The sequence below is a fragment of the Eulemur rufifrons genome, chromosome 29 (assembly GCF_041146395.1).
Source record: "Eulemur rufifrons isolate Redbay chromosome 29, OSU_ERuf_1, whole genome shotgun sequence".
In the NCBI taxonomy this organism is placed as follows: domain Eukaryota; kingdom Metazoa; phylum Chordata; class Mammalia; order Primates; family Lemuridae; genus Eulemur; species Eulemur rufifrons.
This window is the reverse complement of record NC_091011.1, coordinates 14880897-14907784: the sequence shown is the minus strand read 5'-3', so window position 1 is coordinate 14907784 and position 26888 is coordinate 14880897. Positions and strand designations below refer to the sequence as shown.

The window sequence follows — 26888 nt, the reverse complement described above, 5'->3', positions numbered from 1 at the left end:
TAATCACTAAGTATCATTAATACTTCAGTCTGAGAAATTTCCATGATTTAAGAATACTTCACATTGTATTTAAATAAAGCAAATTCCAGAAAGACTAGTTTAGTGCTGTTTGCCCCAGAAGATGCTCAATTTTTTGAATGGATGGACCCTATGGTATATGTACTATATCATTTTATAATCAGCTTAAAAATAAGATGCCTGAGGTACAGAGAGGTTAAATAGCTGCCTGGATCATGCAGATTCACAAGTGGCAGAGCTGACACCTTAACCTATGTGTCTTCCACTCCTGACCCATGTTCCCAACTCTGTCAACAGTTATCAGAGATATAATTTTAAATGGAGTCTCATTTCACATTGAATGTCATTACTGTTTAGCACACCACCTTCACAGGAAAACCTGGACTCCCAAATACTGTAGCTAGTGACTATGGAAAAATGTTAATGTTACTGCCGATGCATGTCATATCCAATAAGAATGTACATGTCAAACTGTCTGAAGTCACAGATTATTTTATAGAAAAAGATATGACTAAATTTATTTGGCAACAAACTTCCAAAATATGTTTATAAATTTAGTTGCCAAAGATATTGTACAACTTTCCTTTACAATACCTATTCCTCAAAATAATTTTAAGAATCTTCTTCCTAATTGTCAGCCATTGCTTTTGGTTTCTTTTCAGTTTTTTAAAATGTTACTAAGAACACACTTGCCAGATTTCACTTAATTGCATTTTTATGGTCCAGTCATTAACCTACTGAAAAAAAGTAGCTTAAATGGAAACATTGACATAAACCTCATTACACTGGCTCCAATGTGTTGCTATCATAAAGTATCCATCTTCTATATGTGTATGTTTTCACAGGATACTATTGAAAAGGTAATGGAAAATTAATGTTGCAATGGAGAATTTGATTCTGTGTATAAATTTTTAAAACACTCCAACACAGTGTATGTTTACAACATCAAGGGGTTTATTTGGAATTAAAGTTTATCATAAACTTTATGATATTTAAAACATTTTATAACTGGCCATATATTATTTCTGCTCTCAATTTTCAAGTTTTTTTCTCATTTCTTTGACAAAATATTTGTTATGATTCTCTCTTTGGGCTGGTAACAGACAACTTATAATAATTTTCAATAAGAAGAAACCCAAGTTTTAGGATCTCAGAGTGGTCATTCTATCACACTTTCTCTCATAAATTATTTTTTACATTTAAATTTTAAACCACTTGCTTTCATGTGATAGCACGTCAAATGGTAGAAACAGTTGAGTCTGAGATAATAATTTGAAATATTGTTATTAGTGGTCTCACTGGTTTGGGTAGAGAAACTTGTCTATGTAGTTTCATAAAGAAAGATAGCGAAGTGTGGGGAACTGAAGCAATTGAGATGATGATGGGAATATTGGAATATATGTAAGCCTGGGTGGTCATTTCTGTATGTACATACTTGGTATATGTGTGGGTGTGTGGAAAGCAGTAACAGTGGAAGAATTTCATGATTTATTTGAAACTCTGTAAGCATTGCTTTATCAATCTAATCTTCCTAGATATAAATTTGTGAAACGAGAAGAAATGAACACTTTTCATATAGATATTGAGCTTCTATCAGATTTTGGGTGGTTTGCAGGTAGGAGTTTGTGGAACTCTGTGCAAGTTACTTAACTTGTGTATGCTGCAGTTTCCATGCCTATAAAGTGGGAATACTGGTAATGCCCAGCTGATGAAGTTGCTGGGAGTCTTAAAAGGGTTATCAGATAATAAGGATTCAATAAATTTAACTACTATTATTATTGAAATAATGAGTAGAATTGCTTTAAGTTCTTTCAAGGCAAATTGGCAGAATAGAGTTTAACAGACTTGGGTTCTCATCCTGGTTTCTTGTTTGTTCAGCTAAGCTACTGTACTCTCTTAGGTGATTTTCTTATGAGTACAGTGTGATAATTATACATATTTTGCTGGCTTCCTGGAAGAATGAGATTATGTATGTAAATTAGCAAGCATAGAGTCAGACCTAAACGTAGGTGCTTAATGAATGGGAGCCATTGTAATTATTTACAAAAAGCACAGTAATAATTAGAGTGAGTGCCTAAGGACCCTATATCTTTGCAAAATAGCATTACTTTACCTAACAACATAAAGAAAAAAGTCAGTGTTCTCAGAAAGTCACGTAGTTGAACATTGCCTCTCAGCCAAAAGAAATATATTACAGTGTAAGTGGTTGTAAATGCTATGTTCTATTTATACATGATGAAGGTGTTGTGAACTGTGGAGCCACATTTTAAATATCATGTGTGAGGGCTTTCTTGTTTCTTACCTTATAAAATGTCCTCATTTTAAATGTCTCTAAGTGATGTAAACATAGCCCCAAACACTCATAATAAAATAAGCAAGATCTTCTAGACCAGACCATTTTCTTTCTTTTTTACTGTTTTATTACAATCCTCCTATCAGCATTTCATGTTTGATCTTAAAATCACAGAATTTTATAGCTGGAGGGGACTAGTCTAACACTGTAAATTTATAGATGAGGAAACTGTGACCCGACAGGTTTAAGTGATTTACCTAAGGTCATGCAGTAAGTTAGTGGTAGAATCCTGAACATTTAGGGAAGATAAATGACAACAGTATTCAGACAAAATGGATACTTTTTTTTTTTTTTTAAACTTAGAGGAGGTGGTGTTGGGGTCATACAAAGTGACCCTCAGCATTCAACTGAGAGGAAAAATTAGGGGGGGGGTCTGATGCTGGGAACCCTTACCTGATAGCAGAGGCTGGCCCTTGTGAAATTACCTGGATTGAGCCATACACCGTTTATAAAGGATATTGTAATCTCAGGTATGTTCAAGTAACAATTATCCAAGGATGTTAGTTTGAACCAGAAAGGTAGCACCAGGTTTCCAAGTAGTGGGGTAGCAGATTCAATGTCAGAAAAACAATAGTACGTTAGCTCCAGAGAGACTTTGCTGACAAATGCTTGGGCAAGTTGCTTATCTTTCAGTGCTTCTACTTCCTGAATAGTAAATTTAGAATAATACATATATGTTTTGGTTGTGCTGATAATCAAACAGGGTAATTCATAAAATGAATTTAGCACAGTGTCTGGCACATATAGTAACCACTTCATAGATAATAGCTATAACTATAATTCCAGGTGGTCGGTCTCTTCACAGTAAGAGATCTGTTACAGGCAGATGAACTCTATCCTTTGAGAAAGGACCGAGAGAACTTACTAGGTTTTCATGGTCTACCTAAGTCACCCACAATTTAGGATAACATTCTAGTCTGAACAAGTAATAGGGGTACTTAGTAGAGATACTGAGGCAGAAACCTGTTCCATGAGCTGGCCAGCAGGGTGGGTATTTGGTGTTCTTGGAGCACAGGGACTGCTGTGATTTATGGTATACACAGGTGAGCTGGATATATCTCAGGCTCAATAGGCTTTGAGTCTAAGAGAAGTTTCAGTGACCCTATCCTGACTACATTCAAAGATCATCAGTGGCCTTCCATCCTGGCATCTTTTAGAAAGATGACTTCTTATATATGACTCAAGTGACTAAAAACTACTTCCACTAAGAGCAAACTACACAGAATCTGATTTGAATTAAAAATAAAGTACCTCTTTTGACGGGCAGAAATATCAGTTTAAGGACTTGGTTACTTTGGATGGTATTGACTTTTGCATCACTGAAGGTGTTTCCACAGATGGAAGACAGCCACACGATGGGAATTCTGGAATTGGATCTCAGGCCCTTAAGGTTTTATAACACTGCAGAATCTCTGGGTTTATGATCAGTGAAGGTTTATGAAAATATTGGGGGCTTAAGTATGAGCAGAAGATATGCAAGTTGGAGAGTATATTTCTTCTTTCAAGAATGGCACATTTTATTAATAAGTTTTGATTGAAACATATGTGTAGTAATTATGAGCAATGAGTTTGGACAGGCTAATTGGGCTTTGGAACTGTGGGTAGTTCCAAGTACCTAGTTAAGGAATTTGAGTTTATTTGATAGGTAACAAATGATAATAACAATTCTCTTGGAATAATCCCCTTAGTGTTCTATAAGATCGTTATTTCTAGTTTATAGAAGACATAACTGAAGCTCTGTGACTTGTCCAGGGTCACACGACTAAGTAAGTGGTAGAACTGGGGATTTAAACTCAGCTCTGTCTGACTTCAAAGTCAATGCCATTTCCTCCTTGACTAGTATGGATGTATATACTGTGTTCCTGCCTTTTATCTTTTACTTTAAAAGTGATGGGCATACTTATAACTTTGACTTGAACGGCACAAAAGCAATTCATGTAACCAAAACATTTGTACCCCTGCAATACTCTGAAATAAAACAAAATATACTGAATGAAAAAAAAACTTTGATCACTTAAAATAACTTTTAACTTTTAATATCTCCCCCTTCCTCTCAAACATTATGAGCAATGTTTAAACTCTACTCATCCCTCAGCTTACATAGTATTGTTGTTCAGTATTCAGTTCCACCTTGTTTTTATTTTAACCCCATAATCAGTCATTGTTGGCAGTTCAGGTTCTCTGAGAAGCAGATGCCAAGGCTGAATTAGACATGCAGGAGCCTCACTGGAAGGAAAACCTGTGAAGCAGGAATAGGTGGGGGTGGGGTGAGGGTAGGGGGGCCCTCCAGCCTGCAGGTTATGACACTTGGGAAGGGAGAAAGAAAGGAAGATGCAGCTCTGAGAAATTCTTGACCATGCCGAGGGGAGCCCTAAAGCAAAGATTGCCTATTAGAGGAGTCCTGTGTGGAGCAGGAAAGGTCTGACTCTAGTGCTGACTCATTGGCTGGGAGCACCAGGAACATGAGACTGCTAAATTATATCCCAGAGGTATAGTACCTGAAGGCTTTCAGCTAATTAACTATGATCTTCCCATCATGTTTTCTCTTTTTTTCTCTGTTTTTTTTTTCTCTGTTGTAGTAAAAAACATATAACATGAGATCTACTCTCTTAACAAATTTGTAAGTGTACAGTATTGTTAACTATATGCACATTGTTGCACAGCAGATCTCTAGAACTTTTTCATCTATTATGACTTAAATTCTGTATCCATTGAGTAGAAACTTCCATTTCCCCTTTCCTCAGCCCCTGTCAACCACCCTTACACTTTCTGCTTCTGTGAATATGACTACTTTAGATACTCCATGTAAGTAGAATCATACACATTCCATCTGTGGCTGGCTTATTTCACTTAGTGTAATGTCCTCAAGGTTCATTCATGTTGTAGCATGTGATAGGATTTCCTTCTTTTTTAAATATTCCATTATATTTATATACCACATTTTGTTTATCCATTTATCTATTGATGGACATTTAGGTTGTTTCCACCTCTTGGCTATTCTGAATAATATTGCAGTGAACAGAGGAACTCTGTGAGATCCTATTTTCAATTCTTTTGAATAAATATCCAGAAGTAGGATTGCTAGATCATATGGCAGTTTTATTTTTCATTTTTTGAGGAACTTCCATACTGTTTTCATTAGTGGCTGCACCATTTTACATTCCTGCCAATAATGCACAAGGGTTCTACTTTCTCCACATTCTCACTAACACTTCTTTTCTTTCTCTCTTTCTCTCTTTCTTTCTTTCTCTCTTTCTCTCTCTCTCTTTCTTTCTTTCTTCTTTCTTTTTTCTTTCTCAATAATAGTCATCCTAACAGATGTGAGATGATATTTCATTGTGGGTTTGATTTGCATTTCCCTGATGATTAATGATATTGAGCATCTTTTCATATACCTGTTGGAGAAATGTTTATTCAAGTCCTTTGCCCATTTTTAAATCAGGTTATTTGTTTTTATGCTATTGAATTTTAGGAGTTCCTTATGTATTTTGGATATTAACCACTTATCAGATATATGGTTTGCAAATATTTTTTATTTCATAGGTTGCCTTTTCACTATGTTGATTGTTTCCTTATTGCACAGAAGTGTTTTGGTTTGATGTAGTCCCACTTGTCTAATTTTGCTTTTGTTGCCTGTGCTTTTAGTATCATATCCAAGAAATCATTGCCAAGACCGATGTTATGAAGCTTTTCCACTATATTTCTTCTAGGAGTTTTATAGTTTCAGGTCCTACATTTAAGTCTTTAATCTATTTTGAGTTGATTTTTGTGTATGGTATAATTTAAGCCTCTTGTATGTGTACATACAGTTTTCCCATCACCATTTGTTGAAGAGACTATCCTTTCTCCACTGTGTAGTCTTGGCACCCTTGCCAAAGACTATTTGACCAAATATGTGTGGGTTTATTTTTGGGCTGTCTATTTTGTTCTCTTGGACTATATGTCTGTCTTTATGATAAGCTTTGAATTCTGGAAGTGTGAGGTCTCCAGTTTTATTCTTACTTGATTGTTTTAGCTATTTGGGGTTCTTTGTATTCCCGTATGAATATTAGGATCATTTTTTTTTTATTTCTGCCAAAAGTGCCAGTGGAATTCTGATAGAGATTGCGTTGAATCTGTAGATCCCTTTGGGTAGTATGGACATTTTAACAATAGTAAGTCTTACACTTTATGAACATAGGATGTCTCTCCATTTATTTATACTTTCTTTAATTTCTTTCAGCAATGTTTTATAGTTTTCAATGTGTAAGCTTTTTGTCTCCTTGGTTAAAGTTATTTCTAAGTATTTTTTTTTTTTGATGCTATTGTAAATGAGACGTTTCCCTAATTTCCTTGTCAGATATTTCTCAGTTAGTGTATAGAAACATAACTCATTTTTTGTGTTTTGGCTTTGTATCCTTAAACTTTGCTGAGTTTTCTTTATTAGTTCTAAAAGTTTGTTTTTTTTTTTTTTGGTGTGGAATCTTTAGGATTTTCTACATATAAAAATCATGTCATCAGTGAACAGAGATAATTTTACTTCTTCCTTTCCGATTTGGAAATGCCTTTCATTTCTTTTTCTTGCCTAATTGATTTGGCTAGGACTTCCAGAACTATATGAATAAAATGGCAAGATTAGGCATCCTTGCATTCTTCCTGATCTTAGAAGGAAAGCTTTCAGGTTTTTGCTGTTAAGTATGTTGTTAGTTGTGGGCTTTTTGTATATGGTCTCTATTATGTTGAAGCAATTTCCTTCTATTTCTTGGTTGTTGAATGTTTTCATCATGAAAGGTGTTGAATTTTGTCCATTCATGTTCTATTCATGATTCAAAATGGGATATTGAAATCTCCTACTGTTATTTTGTTGCTGTCTATTTCTTCTTTTAGCTCTGTCAATGCTCACTTCATATATTTGAGTGCTTTGATATTGGGTGCATATATATGTATCACTCTTACATATTCCTGGTAAATTCACCCTTTAATCATTACCTAATGTCATTGTGTATCTCTTGTGACAGTTTCTGACTTTAAGTCTATTTTGTCTGATATAAGTATGGCCACTTCAGGTCTCTTTTAGTTACCATTTACATGAAATACTTTTTTTCCATTTCTTCACTTTCAGCCTATGTGTATCCTTAAATCTAAAGTGAGTCTTTTGTCAACAGCGTATATTACAGTTAGATTTTTTCAATCCATTAAGCCACTCTATATCTTTTGATTAGGGAGTTTAATCCATTGACATTTAAAGTAACTACTGATATGGAAGAACTTACTATTGCCATTTGTTCATTACTTTCTATTTTGTAGCTTTCTGCCTTCATTACCTCTCTCGTTATCTTCCTTTGTGTTTCATTGATTTTTGTAGTGACATGTTCAATCTCTCTCTCTTTGCATATGTTCTATGGGTATTTTCTTTGTCATTACCATGGGGCTTACATAAAACATTTTATAACAATCTATTTTAAGCTGATAACTACTTAACTTTAATTGTATACTAAAACTCTACTTCTCCCCATCACTTTATGTTATTGATGTCACAAATTACACATTTTTTATATTGTGTATCCATTAACCTATTTTTATAGTTATAGTAGTTTTTTATACTTTTGCCTTTTAATTTCTATGACAATTAATATTGTTTACATACCGCCATTACAGTATTACATTATTCTGTATTTGTCTATATATTTAACTTTGTCAGTGAGCTTTATACTTTCCTTTGCTTTCATGTTGCTGTCTAGTATCCTTTCATTTCACCTTGAAGGGCTCCCTTTAAGGCAAGTCTTAAAGGGAGACCTCTTGTAGGGCAGGTCCAGTGGTGAAGAACTCCTTTAGCTTTTGTTTATCTGGGACAGTCCTTATTTCCCCTCATTTTTTTCTTTTTTAAATAAATTTTTTAATTGTGTATATTTAAGGTATACAACATGATGTTATGTGATACATATAGAGAGTAAAATGGTTACTATAGTGAAGCAAATTAACATATCCATCATCTCACATAATTACCCATTTTTTTGTTATTGTGGCAAGAGCAGCTAAAATCTACTCATTTAGCATGAATCTCATATACAGTACAATTTTATTACCTATAGTCCTCATGTTGCACATTAGATCTCTAGACTTGTTTATCCTACACATCTGCCACTTTGTATCTTCTGACCTGCATTTCTCCATTCCTCCTCTGGCCCCCATCCCTAGTAACCACTGCTCTGTTCTCTATCTCTGTATATTTGAATTTTTAAAAAAGATCCTACATATTAAGTGAAATAATGAAATATTTTTCTTTCTGTGTGTGGCTTATTTGACTTAACATAGTGTTCTCCAGGGTCATCCATGTTGTGGCAAATGGCAAAATCTTGTTCTTTTTTTAGGGCTGAATAATATTGCATGGTATATATGTACCACAGTTTCTTTACCTATTTGTCCATTGATGGATATTTATGTTGTTTCCATATCTTGGCTATTGTGAATAATGCTTCAATGAACATAGGAGTGCAGATACCTTTATGAGATGATGATTTCAATTCTTTTGGGTACACACCCTAAAGAGGAATTGCTGGGTCATACTCTAGTTCTATTTTTAATTTTTTTAAAAGAAATCCATACTGTTTTCCATAGTGGCTGTACCAATCTACATTTCCACCAATGGTGTACAAGAGGTCCCTTTTCTTCACAGCCTTGCTAAAATTTGCCATCATTTGACATCTTTATAATAACCATCCTAAGGGGTATGAGGTGGTGTGTCATAGTGGTTTCGATTTGCATTTACCTGATGATTAATGTTGTTAAACACTTTTTCCTACACCTATTGGCTATTTTTATGTCTTCTTTGGAGAAATGTCTTTTCAGATCTTTTGCCAGTTTTTAGTCAGGTTATTTTCCACTAATGAGTTGTATTAGTTCTTTATAAATTTTAGATATTAACCCCTTATCAGATTTTTTAAAATCTCTAAGCTGCCATTTCATTTTGTTGATCATTTCCTTTGCTATTCAGAAGATTTTTAATTTGATGCATTCCCATTTATTTATTTATTTTTTCTTTTGCAACCTGAGGTTTTGGTGTGATATCCAAAAAAAAAAAAAAAAAAAAATCATTTCTTCTGTGTTCTTCTAGGAATTTTATAGTTTCTGGTCTTATATTTAGGTCTTTTATACATTTTGAGTTGAATTTTCTCCATGGTATAAGATAATGGTTCAATTTTATTCTTTTGCATGTGGAAATCCAATTTTCCCAGCACCATTTATTGAAGAGACTATCCTTTCCCCATTATCTCCTCTTTATGTCCTTGTCAACAATAAGTTGATGGTATATGTTTGGATTTATTTCTGGGCTCTCTATTTAGTTCCACTGATCTGTGTGTCTGTTTTTATGCCAGTATCATACTGTTTTTGATTACTGTAGCTTTGTAATATAATTTTAAATTAGGAAGTGTGACACTTTCAACTTTGTTTTTCCTTCTCAGAATTTTTTTTTGACTATTTGGGGTCTTTCATGGTTCCATAAGAACTTTGTGATTGCTCTTTCTATTTCTATGGAGAATGATATTGGGATTTTGACAGGAATTGCATTGAATCTGTGTATTGCTTTGGATGGTATGGACACTTCAACAATATTAATTCTTGTGATCAATGAGCATGGGGTATCTTTCTATTTATTTCTATCTTCTTTAATTTCTTTCATCAATGTTTTATAGTTTTCAGTGTCCAGATTGTTCACCTCATTGGTAAAATTTATTTCGAGCTATTTTATTTATTTATTTTTTTATGATATCACAAATGAGATTCTTTTCATGATTTTTTTTCAGTTAGGTTGATACTTGTGTATAAAAATGCCATTGATTTTTGTGTGTTGATTCTGTATCCTGCAACTTTAATGAATTCATTTATTAGTTGAAATAGTTACTTTGTGGAGTCTTTGGAATTTTTTACATATGAGATCATGTCATCTGGAAGTAGAGATGATTCTACTTCTACCTTTCTGATTTGGATGTTTTTTAGTTCTTTTTCTTGTCTGATTTCTTGTGCTAGTACTTTCAGTACTATGTTGAATAGAAGTGGTAAGAGTGGGCATCCTTGCCTTGTACTGAATCTTAGTGGAAAAGCTTTTAGTTTTTTCCTCATTCATTTTAATGTTAGCTGTGGGTTTTTATTAAATAGCCTTTATTATGTTGGGGAACTTTCCTGCTATATCTCTCCTCATTTTTGAAGGACAGTTTCGCTTATATGGTATTTTTGGTTGTCATTTTTCCCCCCAGCATTTTCAATATGTTATCCCATTCTTTTCTGATCTGCAAGGTTTCTTCTGAAAAAAGAAAAAAAAAAGCACAAAACACCGATAGTCTTATGGAGATCCCTCATACATCATGAGTTACTTTTATCTTGCTGCTTTCAAAATTTTTCCTTTGCCTTTTGACAATTTGATTATAATTTATGTCTGTGTGGACTTCTTTGTGTTTATTATAGTTGGTGACTTTTGGGCTTCTTGAATCTGGATATCCATTTTCTTCCCTGGATTTGGAAGTTTTTGGCCATTATTTCTTCAAATAACCTGTTTGCTCTTTCTCTCTCTTCTTTGTGAACTTCTACAATGTGTATATTTGTCCACTTGATAGTGTTCCATACATCCTTAGACTTCCTTCCCCTTTTCTCATTCTTTTTTTCTTTTTGCTCCTTTTCTTTCTTTCTTTTTCTTTTTTTTAAATTTCAGAATATTGCAGGGGTGGAAATGTTTTGGTTACATAATTTGCTTTTGTACCATTTGAGTCAAAGTTATAAGTGTGCCCATCACCCTGGTAGTGTGCATTGTACCCATTAGGTGTGAATTTCCCCATCTCCTCCTTGCCCTCAACCTGCTTGATTTCCAAAGAATGTTATGCACATAAGTGTTCATCAATTAGCTCCAATTTTAATGGTGAGTATATGTGGTATTTGTTTTTCCATTCCTATGATAATTCACTTAGAAGAATGGTCTCCAGTTCCATCCAGGTTAATAGAAAAGGTTATTAGTTGCTCCTTTCACTGGGTAATTTCCAATGACCTGCCTTTGAGTTTGTTGTTTTTTTTCTCTCACTTTCTCAAGTCTGTTGTTGAATCCCTTTAGTGAATTTTTCAATTTAGTTAGTATTCTTCAGCTCCAAAATTTCTGTTTGATTCTTTTTTGTTTGTTTCTTTTCTGTCTCTGTTGATATTCTCATTTTGTTTATATATCATTTTCCTGGGGTCATTGAGCAGCATTATAATGATTATTTTGAAACTTTTGTCAAGTAATTAGTATAACTCTGTTTCTTTAGGGTTGGTTTTTTGAAATTGATTTTGGTCCTCTGATTGGGCCCTATTTTCTTGTTTGTCTTTTGTTGTTGTTCGTTTGCCTTATAAGTTCATGTTGAGATCTGCATATTTGAAAGAATAGCCACCTCTTTCAGTCTTTATAGACTATCTTTGTACAGGGGAAGACCTGTAGTTCAGATTCATGAGAATCAGGATGCCATTAGGAATAAGGCAGTTCTTAGTCCATATTTCTGTTTCTTTTGTGTAGTCTGGTCTTTTATCTCAGTTTTAATCTTTCTTTTTTACTTACTTAAGCCTAATATGGACCTCTCAGCCCCACCTCCACATGACCTTTTGAATCTTCATGCTGATGCATTTGATCCATGCTCAGTAAATCTACTGGCTATCATGGGAATGATGTCCAGATTATTTCATTCGACCAGGAATGAGGAATGGTTAGTTGCATAATATAGAAAGCTGCTTCTTTAAGGGGTTTGGGGTGGAGGAGAAATTAAACATATCCAGTGTAATTGGGATGAAAAACTGTGGTGTTTGGGAGATAAGCAATGATAAATAAATTATTTTCAGCACATTCTGTTATTGTGCATAAAAATTCCTAAATAGTTTGCACCTTTATTTACAGAGCGGGAATCCCAGAGGAACTAAAATGTAACAATTACTCAAGCAGATAAATAAATTGTAAAAAACAAAACAAAACAAACAAAAAACAAACCAAAGTCTCTCTGCTACCCCTGGCCCTTTAGCTAACATGACCTGTATTAACAGGGGCCATAGAAATACTGAATGTCTCATCTTAAGTAGTTGTGGAGATCTGGACAGAATTATTGCTTTCTCCACCTTTTGACCTAATGGAAGGACTTACTAAAATTTTTTTTCATGTTGTTTTAGAACAATGTTTCTAATGGTTCTGCTGTTAATTACTTTGGAAGGGACAGCTTCCTAGTTGGTCTAGATTTTGTTGCAAACCTTGCATAACACTCCCATGACCTTAGTCATGGTATTATATATGTGCCCATGTGAGTCCAACTCTTTTGAGTAATTAAAACATAGTAGTGCAGAATAATATTCAGATTTCATAGATTGGAAATGGTTGAGATACATTTTGAGATCTTGGTCTGTTGTGCCTACGAAATACTGATTTATGGAAATGCCCCCTATAATATTAGAGACAGAAATGATTTCAGGAGTTTTGCAGGGCTTTGCCCCGAAGGAATATGTGAACATGTTAGTTCACATATCAAAAGCTGCCTGGCCTCAGGAGGGCGTCTCAAAGGTCAGTAGCAGCTGCTTTCCAAGGTGCAGCTGCAGTCTCAAACCTGTGGCTTTCTCCTGCTTTGAACGACAAAGCAAGTTTGCATGGAGCCGTGGGATGGGAGCTGATCAAAGAAATGCCCACCTGAGAGACAGACACCTGTGACTAAAACCAGTTAGCCCAAGGGACAGTCCCTACTTGACTCCTAATACCTGTCTCAATTCACAATAACTAGATTAAGAAGTATGGAGCCACTGTGTCTCTGTTTAACTTCTGTGCTAAAGTAATAGTTTTATCTTAGAACTTAAAAGTTTGTCCTAGAAAGTTTTTGTAACCATTTGCTCACATAGATAGAGTTAATTAAGGGATCGCTAGAAGCCTTTTGGGAGACTTTTAACCTAAAACAAACTACCTATTGTTATGTACATCTGTTACCCCTGGCAACTGATCACTGTACCCATAAATACTGATGCAAAACTTCATTTGGGGCCCCACAAAGCATGAGGATTTTGTGGGGTCTTCTGAGCCCCCTGCTTTTTTATAAACCTATTCTTTATAAACTGTACCTTTGTCTCTGTGTAGTCTTTTATTTCTATATTCTAGTATTTTCCATTTTCTATTATTTCCTTATCCTTTACGACGACCCCTGCATGAGGGACCCGATTCTTTGCTGAGAGCGTAGCTAACTCCCCACATTAGTCCTCTAGCAATTCAGCATGGCGCCCTCCATTGAACAAGCCTGGTCTTATTTTTTTCTCTTTTTATAGTCACAATCAGAAGAGTCTATTGTCTTTCTGTTGGCAGATTCAAGCTTAACTCAGTATCCAGATTCATGGGGACTTGAGACAGGAAGTAATTAAACCAGGCTCAACTCTCTGGTCATTTTGCCTTCTGCTTATTAGTTTCCCAGGGACAGAATTCATTAATGGTATAGTCTTTAAGTATTCTAGCTTATAATATAGTTCTTTCTTCCTGTATGGTACCAATTCACCCTTTTGGTATCCACCTTAATCTCACTTGCATGTTACGTGGCCCAAGTTAGACTTCCAGGTCTGGTCACCCAGGACAAGATGTGAGTCTCATAAAGATCAAGTCCAACCCTGGAATATGGCAATCTCCTCAAGATCATGCCAGATGCTTGTAGCCTGCTATCTTTTCCATCACTTTTTTCAGTTAGAAATTACTATAAATCTCTCAGATTGAGCCTTCCCCTAAGCTGTTTCCGAACATGGAGTTGACTTGTTTTAGCTACTTAGTTATTCCATGAGGACAACATTTTACCTGCTCCTGTGGGTCAGCAGGGCCCTCCCATAAGCACTCATTCTCCACTGAATGAGCTGAGTAGTCATTCGCACTTTCCATGGTTTGCCAAGCCCCAAAATGTTTTGAGAATCTGTACAGTTTAGATTCTAAGCTCCTGGACAGAAACTGCTTTTATATTTAGATGGCAAATACATTTTACTTCCAGTGTCATGCCCAATTACTTGGTAGTATCTACATGGAGTGTTTGCTGGAAAGGATACTGAGGCTGATCTTACATGCTTCAAGGCTAAATTTCGGTCATGGTAAGAAGAATAAGTACCTAATTGAGGAACTGAGGCTCTCCTTGTTCCAACTGTAGGACACACCTGGAACTGCTAAGACAAACAGAGTCACCATCTCACTCTAGCTTATCTTTACCATTAAACTTGGGTGATCATCTGTGAGGAAGAAAGTTTGTTGTGGGAATCAATTCTTAGTGTGATGGCCATTCTCAGTTGGTCCTTATTTTTGAGTACTTGATACCTCCTCCTCACCTCTATTTCATGCTTCCTAGTTTTGTCACTAAGCCTTTTATACAGTGTCTAATATTTCTTGAGTTGCCTACATTGTTGTAATCCAACATTTATACATTGGCATTGATTTGACAAAATGTATTAAGTTCTTATTATTAATATATACCAGATACTGTCCTAGATGCTGGATGTAACTATAGTAGGCTAGCATGTTGAACTCTAAGTTGCTCTTCTCTGCTGTCCAGACAATTGCACTCACCGGAGGTCATTCTCCTTGCTTTATATTCCTTTGTTCAAAGGCTTTGGCTTCTGCTTCTGCCTATACTCTCTGAGTTTTTTGTTGAGTTAGCTGCCTGGTTCCTGTCCCTCCATCCTTTGCCTTGCTATCATAATTGTTTATGTGGAAATTTGGAGTTAAATTCCTTTATTTATTTATTTTTTGACACAGAGTCTCTGTTGCCTGGGCTAGAGTGCAACAGTGTCATCCTAGCTCACTGTACCCTCAAACTCCTGGGCTCAAGCGATCCTCCTGCCTCAGCCTCCTTGTACCACCATGTCGACTAATTTTTTAATGTTTTATGTAGAGATAGGGTCTTATTATGCTGCCCAGGCTGGTGGAACTCAATTTCTGAGCCTCATCCCCATAGCTGGCACCCTGCTTCCTATGGCTGTCCATCTCATGGGTCAAATACCTACTCTATGAGTTTCAAGAAAATTGTTCTATCAAATTTCCCACCCATTCACTTCCCATACCGTCATACTTTGTCTTGCTGACTGCTTTCCTGAACCATGCTTATGCAGATTTTCCATACTTTAGGCCAAAACCTGGGCCTACACTTCAATGTCTCTCTAGGTCTAGTGGACAGGTCTCATGTCAGGTCCTCACCCTAATCTCTGTCCTAATGTGTATGCCCTGTGTTTTGTCATTGAAAGATCCCGAGATATGATGAAATTAAGATATGCTTGGGAAACCTTATTGGCAATCCATTCTATAACCCACTTTAGAATATTCTTTTTGTAATTATAGTTGATATTCTTTTCTAGCTTAATTCTTTGCTTGAAGTAGTTAAATGTGGTGACAGCTTGACTAAAATTCTAGTCTATAAATGCCTTTAACCAGTTGGAGGTAAATGTAGGCTCATTGTCAGAAATGATATTTTCATGTATGGTATATAACTGGCATGGAACTGTGATTGTTGTAACATGTTTGAGATACAACAAAGAGTACATAAAATATTCATATTTTATGCAATCAAAGAATTTTTACCTTGGAGTGTTCTTGAAAAACCAACATGGACTCCTGTCCAGTATTTTTTCGTTCGTTACTTTTCATTAAATAGATGCTTTTGGTCAGCAAGTAATCTGCCTTAAGATTCTTTATAGTACAATTAGTTCAGGATCATAAAAATCAGTTCCCAGCCCATACTTATCAGGAAGAAAAACTCTATGTGCTATTTTACATTGTGTCCAAGATACATCATGACTTCTTTCTTGAATAACAACAGGCTTTCCTCACAAAGAGCTTTCTTTATAAGAAAAATAATATCCACTGACAACTTGTGAAGATTATACAAAACTCGCAGTTGCTCATTTCCCTCCTTGCCATTACTTCCACACCCAGTATCAGAAACTGAGTGATTGAAAATCCTAGATATGTTTGATCTCAAGTAAAATTTAATTGATTTGAAGAATCTCAAGAATGTTTCTGAACATTCAAACTTCCTATGGAATTAGCAAATCCTAGCCTGAATCCAGGAAAGGAAATCAGTATATAACATTGTTTTCAAGGCTACTCTGGAATTACTTAATTCAAGGCAAGGGCTTGTATTTAGCAATGAGTTCTCAAAATGGTTTATTCCATCTGAAAAATGTACAGATAAAGTCAAATTGGTAGTAGGTGAAACTGGAGACTCCTGGGCTCATTTCCCATTTGCTGCATTGTTCTATCCATAGATGACACTGTTCTTGATTTGTAAGCAGTCTGTGCCTCATTGCCATCTGGCTCAGCCCAGCTCCAGCACCATAAGGTGAACTGAACTGTTAGTGGTAGGAAATAGTGCTCTATATTTGTCACGATGTACTAGCACAGACCCAGAAGTCAATAACTGCTTGACATTCCAGAAAACGTTCTCGTGGCAGTGAGTTAAACTTCATGGAATGTCTTTTTCCAGTGGATGATGAAGTCATTTAGCAATGGTTACCTTTTGTGGAAGAAAATCTTGTTAAAAAGTAAGTAGCCCCAGGAAGGCTGGAAGTTTATGCTCTTGTTTTTGACGTAGCCATACTACCCATTGTAGATATTTTATTTAGGCCAGGGAAAACACTAGATGCACTGATATGGTAGCTTAAGAAGATAACACAGGAAGTTCCAATTATACGTTTTTTTTCCTTTTTCCATTTGATTATATGTTATATTGAGTTGGTATGGAACTTCTGAAAGTCCTTTTGTGTTTTCATCTTTACTCCTCTTAATAATTAGGATATCATCAAACCAGCTAGTGTGCCTGGAAGCTCAGAAAACAGAGTCTCTGGGCAGGACTAGAAACTTCCAAGACAAGAGAAATTCTAGATTGACCTTCTTATTTCTCTGCCTTCACATCTGCTCAATATTCTCTACTCTTGGACCTTATAGGTCCACCCCCAGGCTCTCAGGTGTAGTAACATTACATCTGAAACTGCTCTAACTAGAGGAACTAAACACTGAACCTCCATGCACTTTTGGCTCATGTGTCTCGTTTGCTCAGTAAGTTCTTCAGTTTCATTGGGACATCTAATCCCTTGACCCATCAATATTTTTATTTACAACCTTATCGTCTGTTCAGTTCTCCACATTGTAGCTAGGAAGATCTTCTTCCAATGCAAACATTATCATTCAAGTCCTTTTAGTGACTTCCCATTAATTTTATGATAAATATTTCAGATAGCCTTTGACTATCTGGCTCTGTGCCTACCTCTGCAGCCTCAACTGTGCTACTCTTCCTCTTGTTCTCTCATGGTGGTTGCTTCTTTCTACCACAGGTCCTTTGCACATACAGTTCCCTTTGCCAATAATGACCTCCTCTTCCCCCAGCCCTTTACCTAGTTTATGCCTATGAATTCTTAGGTCTCAGTTCAGAGATCACTTTCTAGGGAATCTTTCCTAACTTCACAGCCCGCAACCAAAATAAGATTAAATCCACCTATTATAAGATTTCATCATGTCCTATATTTTTTCTTTTCTAGTATCTAGCACTGCTTGTAATTATTTGTGTGAATGTTTGATTAATGTCTGATATTTTATTAGAATGTAAGTCTCATGTAAGGGACCATAGCTATTTAGCTTGTCATTTTTTACCCATTGTACCTAGACTTTGGCACATAGTAAATTATGTCATTAAATATTTGATGACAATATAAATAAATATACTTTTATGAACTTTGTCATTTATAATAATTCTAAACAGAAGCACTGATATAAAAATTAAGGCTCTGAAATGATGTAACTTGCCTGGTATCACACAAGTTAAGAAAATGGCAGAGCCAGACATTTTGCTATTATATCTATATGTCTTATTGGGGCAAGGATAGCTTTTAAAGGATCTTAATTAGACCAGACATTTTGTCTCAGAGTTTCACTATGAAATTAAATAATTTTTTATTTGTGACATAAACTGTATGGCGTAGGGCTTGATTTTTAAAAAAACCAAAAACACCCTCCAGTTTAAATGAACTGAGAATACTTAAACAAATTTTGAAATAGATATTTTGCATCATTAAAAACAATAATATTCAAAAATACTTGTGATAGGATGTTAAATGGAAAAAAGCAGACTAGAAATTTATGTACAGTAAGATATTAATTATATAAAAATGAATATAGAGAGACTAGAAAGAAGTATCCTACCTTATTAACAGGTGTTTCTTCTGGGTGATATCATGGATAATTTTATTCCTCCTTCTGTTTTCTGTACTTGCCCAAAATAATGTATTATTTTTAAAAAGTTCTTATTTAAACTATATTTATTAAATAAACAGTGTAGCAGTAACAACAAGGAAAAATAATTATTAAAAGAACTCATAATCTTACTTCAATCCTTGCAAAATCTAGTTGGTGATCTTTAGTTTGATTATATTCTGGTGTTTCAGCTGCTGGTAAGACTTTACTTTTCAATGATCATTGACCAATTATCTCTGCTTAAAATTTTTAAACTTCTATAATGATAAAGATACATTTCAAGATGTGGTACAGACTAAAGGAAGAAACAGGCAATTCTTCATTTATTAAAAGAAAATTAACACCCCCACCCCCAAACATAAACTTACTGAACATGTCACTGATCCAAAATTTTCTTTCAATTAACATTTTTTTTTTTAATTTCAGCATATTACAGGGGTACAAATGTTTAGGTTACACATATTGCCTTTGTCCCATCCCAGTCAGAGCTTCAAGCATATCCAGATACAAAATTTTGAAAACCTTCCTTCACGTTATATTTGGCAACACACATTGTTAACATCACATTTACTTACCTGCTCCCCACCTCTCCCTTGCCCACAAAACAGCAAGCAAACAACCCGTGTAACTTCACAATTATCAGTGGTTTGTTGAGACACCTCAGCTCAAAATCCTTGGTACCTCACTCACGGCTCTGTTACAGATTTCCTTTCTGTAGTTTGAGAAACACAAGTGCATCATGTATGACACTGACTTTGCTGTTGTCCTTGTGGACAAGGGAACATGTTTCAAATGTTCAAATAGATGTTTAAAGTGTTTAAGATATCATGTGATATGTTCTTAATAGCATTCCTTACCAAATAAAGCAACAATGTAAGTAGAATAAAACCTTATTATAGTGTTTTACTTGGGATCCATTTTAGCTACAATTCTGTTATCTGAACACAATCATTAAAATTTTAATTAATTCACTAATATTTACCAAGCATTTATTAATTACCTAACATTCTCCAGTTATTATGTTAGGCCTAGTAAAAAGACTAAGAGAAAAAAGGTGTTATACAATCTATCAGCTCCAGTTTACCAGCACTGTACAACAGAACATTCTGTGATGACGGAAATGTTCTGTATCTGTGCTACCTAATGCAGTAGCCACCAGCCACATGTGACTACTGAAAGCTTGACATGTAGCTAGTGTGACTGTGGTCTGAATTAATTAAATTTTAAAAAATAACAGCTTCATTGAGATATAATTCACGTGCCATATAATTCACCCATTTTAAATGTACGATTCAATGATTTTTAGTGCATTCAGAGTTGTGCAACCATCACCACATTTCGTTTTCATTACTCTAACAAGAAACCCGGTACTCATTAGCTGTCACTCACCTTATACCCCCAATTTTCCCGGTCTTAGGCAGCCACTAATCTTTTTTCTGTCTCCATGAATTTGCCTATTTTAGACATTTCCTATAAATGGAATCACAGTAAGTGGTTTGTGACTGGCTAATTTAATTTTAGTTTATTTAAATTTAATGGCCACATGTGGCTAGTGGCTACTGTAAGAAGCCAATGAAGTGAAAGACCAAAGACAGATGCTTAAGGAATGCTGAAGGCTGGGGAGAAGAAAATCCTGCAGGTCAGAGAGATAGGAGATGAACCTGGACAGAGCCTAGAGATGACAGCTTCCCTGAAGGAAGGGATGGTTGACAGTATCAAATAATGCAGATGGATCAAAGAAAGTATAGTTTCAGTGATATGATAGATAACAAAAGACACTGGAATGTGGTATTGGCGAGGAAGTGTAGGCAAGCAGTATTTTTATGTCATTTAGAAATGGAGGGAAGAAAAAATTCAAGAGAGCTCGAGAGGGGTATCAGGATTGATGGAAATTTTATTTTCTTGAAGTTAATGATATTTTCCATGGAGGCATGATTGTATATGTAGGAATAAGAGAAAGATTCAGTGGAAATGAAGAGATTAAAAATGATTGGGCAGAGTTCTGGAGGATGTGGGTGAAGGTGACACCAAGGTCGCCAGCATTGGAGTGAGCTCTCTCAGGGAAGATAGAAGTTGTCTTTCTCAGAGGCAGGAGTAAGTAAAGATACAGAGCAATTTTTATGTAGAAAGAAAGGAAATTCAGAGAGTTCATTTGCTTTGAGAAAATAAGAATAAGGCCTTCTGAAAGCAAGTGTGGTTCTTCCAACTGCACTGTGATAACCATACGTGGAGAAAGGAGAGCTGAAAAGTTGCCGATACGGGTAGGGCTGTGGATGGTGAAAATGTCAATCACTTACAAGTCTGTTGCTGTCCAGATGAACCTCTCTCTAAAAAGGGACAGATATTTTCAGGTACATAAAGCACATGAGGTCCAGAGAGATCCTGATATGGCAATTTTTGCTACTAAAAAGTAAAAAGTGCCCAAAAGTTTACACCTGAGATCTTTAAAGAAGAAATGTAGCTCCCTCAACTCACTCTCCTTTCCTTCTCTTCCTCCTTCCTTTTTGTCATCTATTCTTTTTACACTTTGTAGAAGACAGTGCTCTTGCCCTCCTATGTTATTTTCCCTACAAGGAAAAATGAGAACAAATAAACCATAAAACTTTGAAAAATTCAACTTAATCCAAACCATAAGGAATACAGAATTTCATGTTATCAGTTATAATAAAACTCCAGTATTTACTTTTCTGAGTCACTTTCTTTTTATTCAGTGTTATAACAGTTAGTGAAAGAACTAGGAAGTACTTTAAAATTCCTAACTGAAAACAACTACCCAAATATAATAGGAAAAAAATACTTAGTTTATATTGAATTAGTTAATAGCGTTGTTTTACAACAAGATTTCTTTGTAGACGTTTTAGATATTCAAGCCAATTCTTATAGCCTTGTCAACATATAAACATATATTTACCTATGTATTTATTTATTTTAGGCTTTTAAAACCAAGGACGGCTATCTTGTAGTTGGTGCTGGAAATAATGAACAGTTTGCTACTGTGTGCAAGGTAATCTATAATTTTTGGGATGGGTAGATGATATATGCAGCAATTCACTTTGTACAAAGACAAGGAAAGTTCAGTTTTGCCTACAACATAATCAACTTAGGACTCCCCGTGGTAGCACCTAATAGTATACCATTTTTATACTTATAAATGATAAGAGCAGAGTCTGAATTAGCACTCTGTATTTTTTATTGTAATATTTTGCAGTAATTTGAAATGAAGAATGATAGTAGCTTAAATTATCCTAAAACTTGAGCTGTCTACCAGTCCAAATAAAAAGGGAAAGGGAAAAAAATCAATTTTAAAGAGATTTTTAACACTGGGATTTCTGTTTCCCTTCCTTCCTCTCTCCTTCCCTCCTTCCTTCCTTCTTTCCCTTTCTCTCTCTCCCCTCCCTCCCTCCCTTCCTTCCTTCCAGTTTAATTAGACCCAAATATAGTTAAGCTACTCCCAAGTTTATTTTATTTGCTACTAGAAATTTAAAACATTTTTTTTCAACTTAGCTTTTGCTTAATGAGTACCTTTCCACAAGATTTTTGTTTTAAGCATTTAGGAATTAAGGTATATTAAAAGTGTTGCTCCTCAATAAGGCCTTAAAAAAAGGCTTTGGAATCATTTAAAATAATATTTTATTAGGGATATTCTAGATTTTTAGCATTGCTAGACTTTTTTTTTTGATTTGATGTTTTTACTATTTATCTAGACTTTGGTCTTTTGTTTTAATTTAAGGCTTTAGGTATCTGTTCACTTTTTCCAGTTTTAATCTCAGAAATAGAATCTAGTTTTTTTTAAATATATTTGTTTTATTTTTATTTTTTTACATGTATGCTAAGGCCTTACCTATTGAGGATTTTTTTTTTCTTTTTCTGATTGAGAAAGGATTCATTTTTGTACTAACCATGTTACCATGAGCTTTCAGTTTTGTGAAAGATGCCTATGAATTCCTTAGGGGAATCTTATTTATTGTAGTTAACTTATTATGTACAAAAATCATTTATTACTGTGCCTCTTTTGTATGAGAGATTAACAAGCAGAGCTAAAACCACAGCAAAAGGGTGGGAAGTACCACGGAGAAGGTGACAAATGGAGATAGTTCCGACTGCAGGAAGGGCTGGAACATCTGAGGTGGGAAAGAGGGGTGCTTTTATAATGGTGGCTCTGAGTAAGTGTAGAGAAAATCGATTCAAACATTTGATCTGGGATCAAAGAATCTTTATTATGAACGGTCAATGTTAAAAATATGAACCATACGGAAGCTGTTGCCTGTGAAGTCATTTGCGTACTCTAACTGCAGAGATGTAAAAGCCAGTTCATTGCTATAAACGAGTACAGATTTTCTTCCTGGGCCATATGTTTTGGAGTTTTCTCTCTCCAGAAAGTTGAGTGGGGGGAGAAAATTACTGGTTGACATATTCGTCACTGTTGAAAATAACTGTACTGAATTCCTTTTATTTTTGATTCATTACTGCTGATCAATTTGAAACTTTTGAACTTCCTCATAAATATCCATAAGAACATTTTTTGAAAGAGATTTTTATTTCAAAGCAGAATATTTGCCATAAGTTTAGTACTAAAATATGATTTATTGTTATAGTGTATTATTACACATTTTTGGAAAAGGAGAGTATCAGAGGGCCTCAGAGAATGGCATGCTTGACCTTGATTTGCCCACATGTGAGTTAGGAATGATAATCCCTGTTATGAGCCACTAAGGCAATGTCTATAAAACTCTTTGAGATTCTCAGATGAAAAGTTTTATGTGTGTAGGAGTTTAGTGTTATTTACATCATTTACTAGTCATCAGAATGCTGCGATTTGATTGACTTTTTCAAATGTTCATAGTTATATCCTTACATGTAAACTTGCTCTAAAAACGTTCTCACCTAAGAAAAAATGATCTGTTCCCCATTTTGATATAAGGTTCTCCTCCCCTCCCTATCATATATGGTGAATGAATTTCTTCTAAGTATTTTTTGTTCAGATTTATTTTTTATTGAGAGGTTCATCATTCAAGCTGGCCTTAGAGAAGGTGGGGTCCTCAGTTTTTGACAATGAGCCCATTAAAATTGTTCTTTTGCCAAGTGAGTTCCATTGGGAAAGACGGGGAGAAATGTGCCATTATTGTCTGTGATTCTGTGATGAATGAGTGGGGTTTGCTCATGCCTAGTCTATCTCCAAATTAGAATTTGATATACTGATTGACTAATAATCCTTCTTGGAGAGAGGCCCTATTAGAGAGCTTCCATTGTCAGGGATTGGAGTGGGAGCACGAACATTGGGTTCAAGGCTTAGGGTCCAGAAAATCTTCCTGTGTATAAAGTGAACGTTGGCCTATAACAAATCCTATTTTAATTCTTTAACACAACACAGAAGACTAGGGAAAGTGAACATATGTAAGCTATTTTAAGCTGATTGATGCCAACACTAATGGGTATTCCTATTTGAAGTATTGAATATTGACATCCTTTTTAAAGTCATTTAGACTGAAGGCTTCTTTTATCGGAGGCAATATGCATTGGTTCTTAAGTTTAGTATGCATAGGAATGTCCTTTCCATTCCCAAAGATTTTGATTTAGTATATCTTGGGTGGGGAACAGGAAACTTCAATTTTAATAAGCACTGTAGTTGATTTTGGAGCAGGTGGTCTAAGGATATTATAGCATAGTTTTTAAGGCCTACTATGAATCTTGTCATTAGTCAGGTGACCCCTGGCAAGGTACTTAATCTTTTCTAGGCATCTATTTCCTTACGTATAAAATGAAGATTATAATATATAACTATACTAACATCTAACTTGTGGAGTTTTGTAAGAGTTAGAAAAGTAAAACAATTAGTATAGTCCTGGCTCATAGTATGCACTTAATAAATGGCCTCTATGAAAATTAGGTGTGGAGATTCTAGTTCTGAGGAGGACAGAGTAAGCACATTCCTCCCTTTCTCTTCTAGTGAGCACAGTGATAAAACCTGGACAGATTGAATGAAGCATCTATTTTAGGACTTTGAAAAGTACATAATAAGAAAACCAGAATTTGAGGTACCTCTAAACTGGCAGTAAATTTATCAGTTTTCTCTCTAGTTATTCCTTTACCTGAGTACCTGGAAATGAGCACCAGGCAACAGGCTGAGCTCTAGGAGATGCTCTTTATTCCTGGTGCAAAGGAGCATGACAAAGTCAACTCTAATGTCAGAGGGAGTGCAGAAACCCTCAGTTTTTTCCTTCTTTCCATCTTTTAATGCCCGGGCCCTCAAGCAATCGTGCAGTGGCAATAGCAAACCAGCAGGGGTCAAACTCTGAGGAAAAATAATTTTCTCTTCATTGCTGAGCTGTGAACCCAAAGAAAGGAGTAAAAATTCCTGTTGCTTTTTTCTCTGTCCCCCCACTGCTTGGCCTCTGCCCTGGAAGTATACTGGGAAGTGGAGTAACTAAAAGGGGAGCCCCAGGGAACTGGAAAGTGCTAAAGAGATTGCAGAAAAGAAGAGCTTCACAACAATGCAACCCTTGAAGTTATTTATGAACTCCTGGGCTCACCCCTGAGCTGCACATGCACAGATCTAATCCTAATCAGCATACCAAAGGTGGTGAGAACTGAATTAACAAATAGATGATTGCCCAGGTTGTAGTATGACCATTAAGTGGGGCGTATACAGGACATATTCAAATAACACTGCAAAAGCTTTGAAAACCAACATTAGAATCAAAGCACACAGAAAGTGGGTTGGAACTTGCAGCCTGGACCTAACCAGGTCAATTGCTAAAAATGAATAACAACAAAAATTCTGTGTAGGGTTTAAACAAGACCCAGTGGCTCATAATACACTATTCAAAATGTCCAGGATACTGTCCAAAATTATTCAGCATATGAAGAACCAGAACTTGCATGAGAAAAAGCAATCAATAAATGTCAATGCCAAGAGACACAGATGTTGGAATTAATTCACAAAGACTTTAAAACAGCTATTATAAAAATGCTCTAAGAAGCATCACAGACACTGTTGAAATAAATGAGAAAGTAGAAATATTCAACAAAGAAATAGAAGATATGAAGAAGAACCAAATGGAAATCTTTCTTTTTTAAATTTTTTTTTAATTTCAGCATATTACGGGGGTACAAATGTTTAGGTTACATATATTGCCTTTGCCCCACCTGAGTCTGAGCTTCAAGTGTGTGCATCCCCCAGACAGTGTGCACTGCACCCATTAGGTGTGTATATACTTATCCCCTCCTCCTTCTTCCCGTCTGCCTGACACCTGATGAATGTTATTACTATATGTGCACTTAAGTGTTGATCAGTTAATAACAACTTGATGGTGAGCACATGTGGTGCTTGTTTTTCTATTCTTATGAAACTTCACTTGTAGAATGGGTTCCAGCTCTATCCAGGATAATACAAGAGGGGCTAGATCACCATTGTTTTTTGTGGCTGTGTAGAACTCCATGGTATACATATACCACATTTTATTAATCCACTCATGAATTGATGGGCACTTGGGTTGTTTCCACATCTTTGGGATTGTGAATTGTGCTGCTATAAAAATTCTGGTGGAGATGTCTTTTTTATAGAATGTCTTTTGTTCTTTTGGGTAGATGCCCAGTAATAGGATTGCTGGATCAAAAAACTGAAAAATATAATAACCAAGAAAAAAGATAACACCTCACTGGATGAGCTCAGTAGCTCATGATAGAAATGTCAAGGAACTTGAAGATAGATCAATAGAAATTATTCAGTCTGAACAATGGAGAAGAAAAGAAGATACTCTCTTCCCACTCAAAAAAAAAAAAAAAAGGAAGAAAAAGAAAAAAAGAATGATCCTCGGGAACCTGTGGGACAATAACAGAAGTCCAATATTTATGTATCTATGACCTTGTAATCCCAGAAGGAGTGAGTGGAACATTCCATTACATTCATGGAAACATCAGAAATGAATGAAAAGCAACAGAAATAGTAAATATCTGTGGGAATATAATACACTATTCTTTTCCTAGTGAATTCTTTGAAATACGTTTGATGGGTGAAAGCAAACATGGAATTTTCAGTGTATGTAGATGTAATAAACAGACAAATAACAACATAAAAGGGGAGGGAAAAGGGACATATATGGTAGTACTATAAGGTAGTAAATTTTCTATATTACACTTAAAGTGGGAGAATATTGATTCAAACTATATTATGAAAAGTTAAGTATATATATTACAATTCTCAAAGCAATCATTAAACATCTATGTGCAAAAATGTAGCCAAATCAAAATAGATGAATGTAATACTAGAAACTTTCAATCAACTCCAAA

The 26888-nt window shown here is 35.3% G+C and overlaps 1 protein-coding gene across 4 annotated transcripts in view; it reads left to right on the top strand.

The window, feature by feature from the left end:
• The window catches only part of SUGCT (succinyl-CoA:glutarate-CoA transferase), a 676753-nt gene that overhangs the window by 232448 nt on the left and 417417 nt on the right, over positions 1-26888 (top strand). For 3 of the 4 annotated variants that reach the window (XM_069461618.1, XM_069461617.1, XM_069461615.1), the window contains one exon: positions 21532-21603. The exons of the other annotated variant lie outside the window; for it this stretch is intronic. In XM_069461618.1, coding sequence (XP_069317719.1) covers positions 21532-21603 — 72 coding nt within the window. The remainder of the gene's footprint in view (positions 1-21531; positions 21604-26888) is intronic. 4 annotated transcript variants of the gene reach the window in all.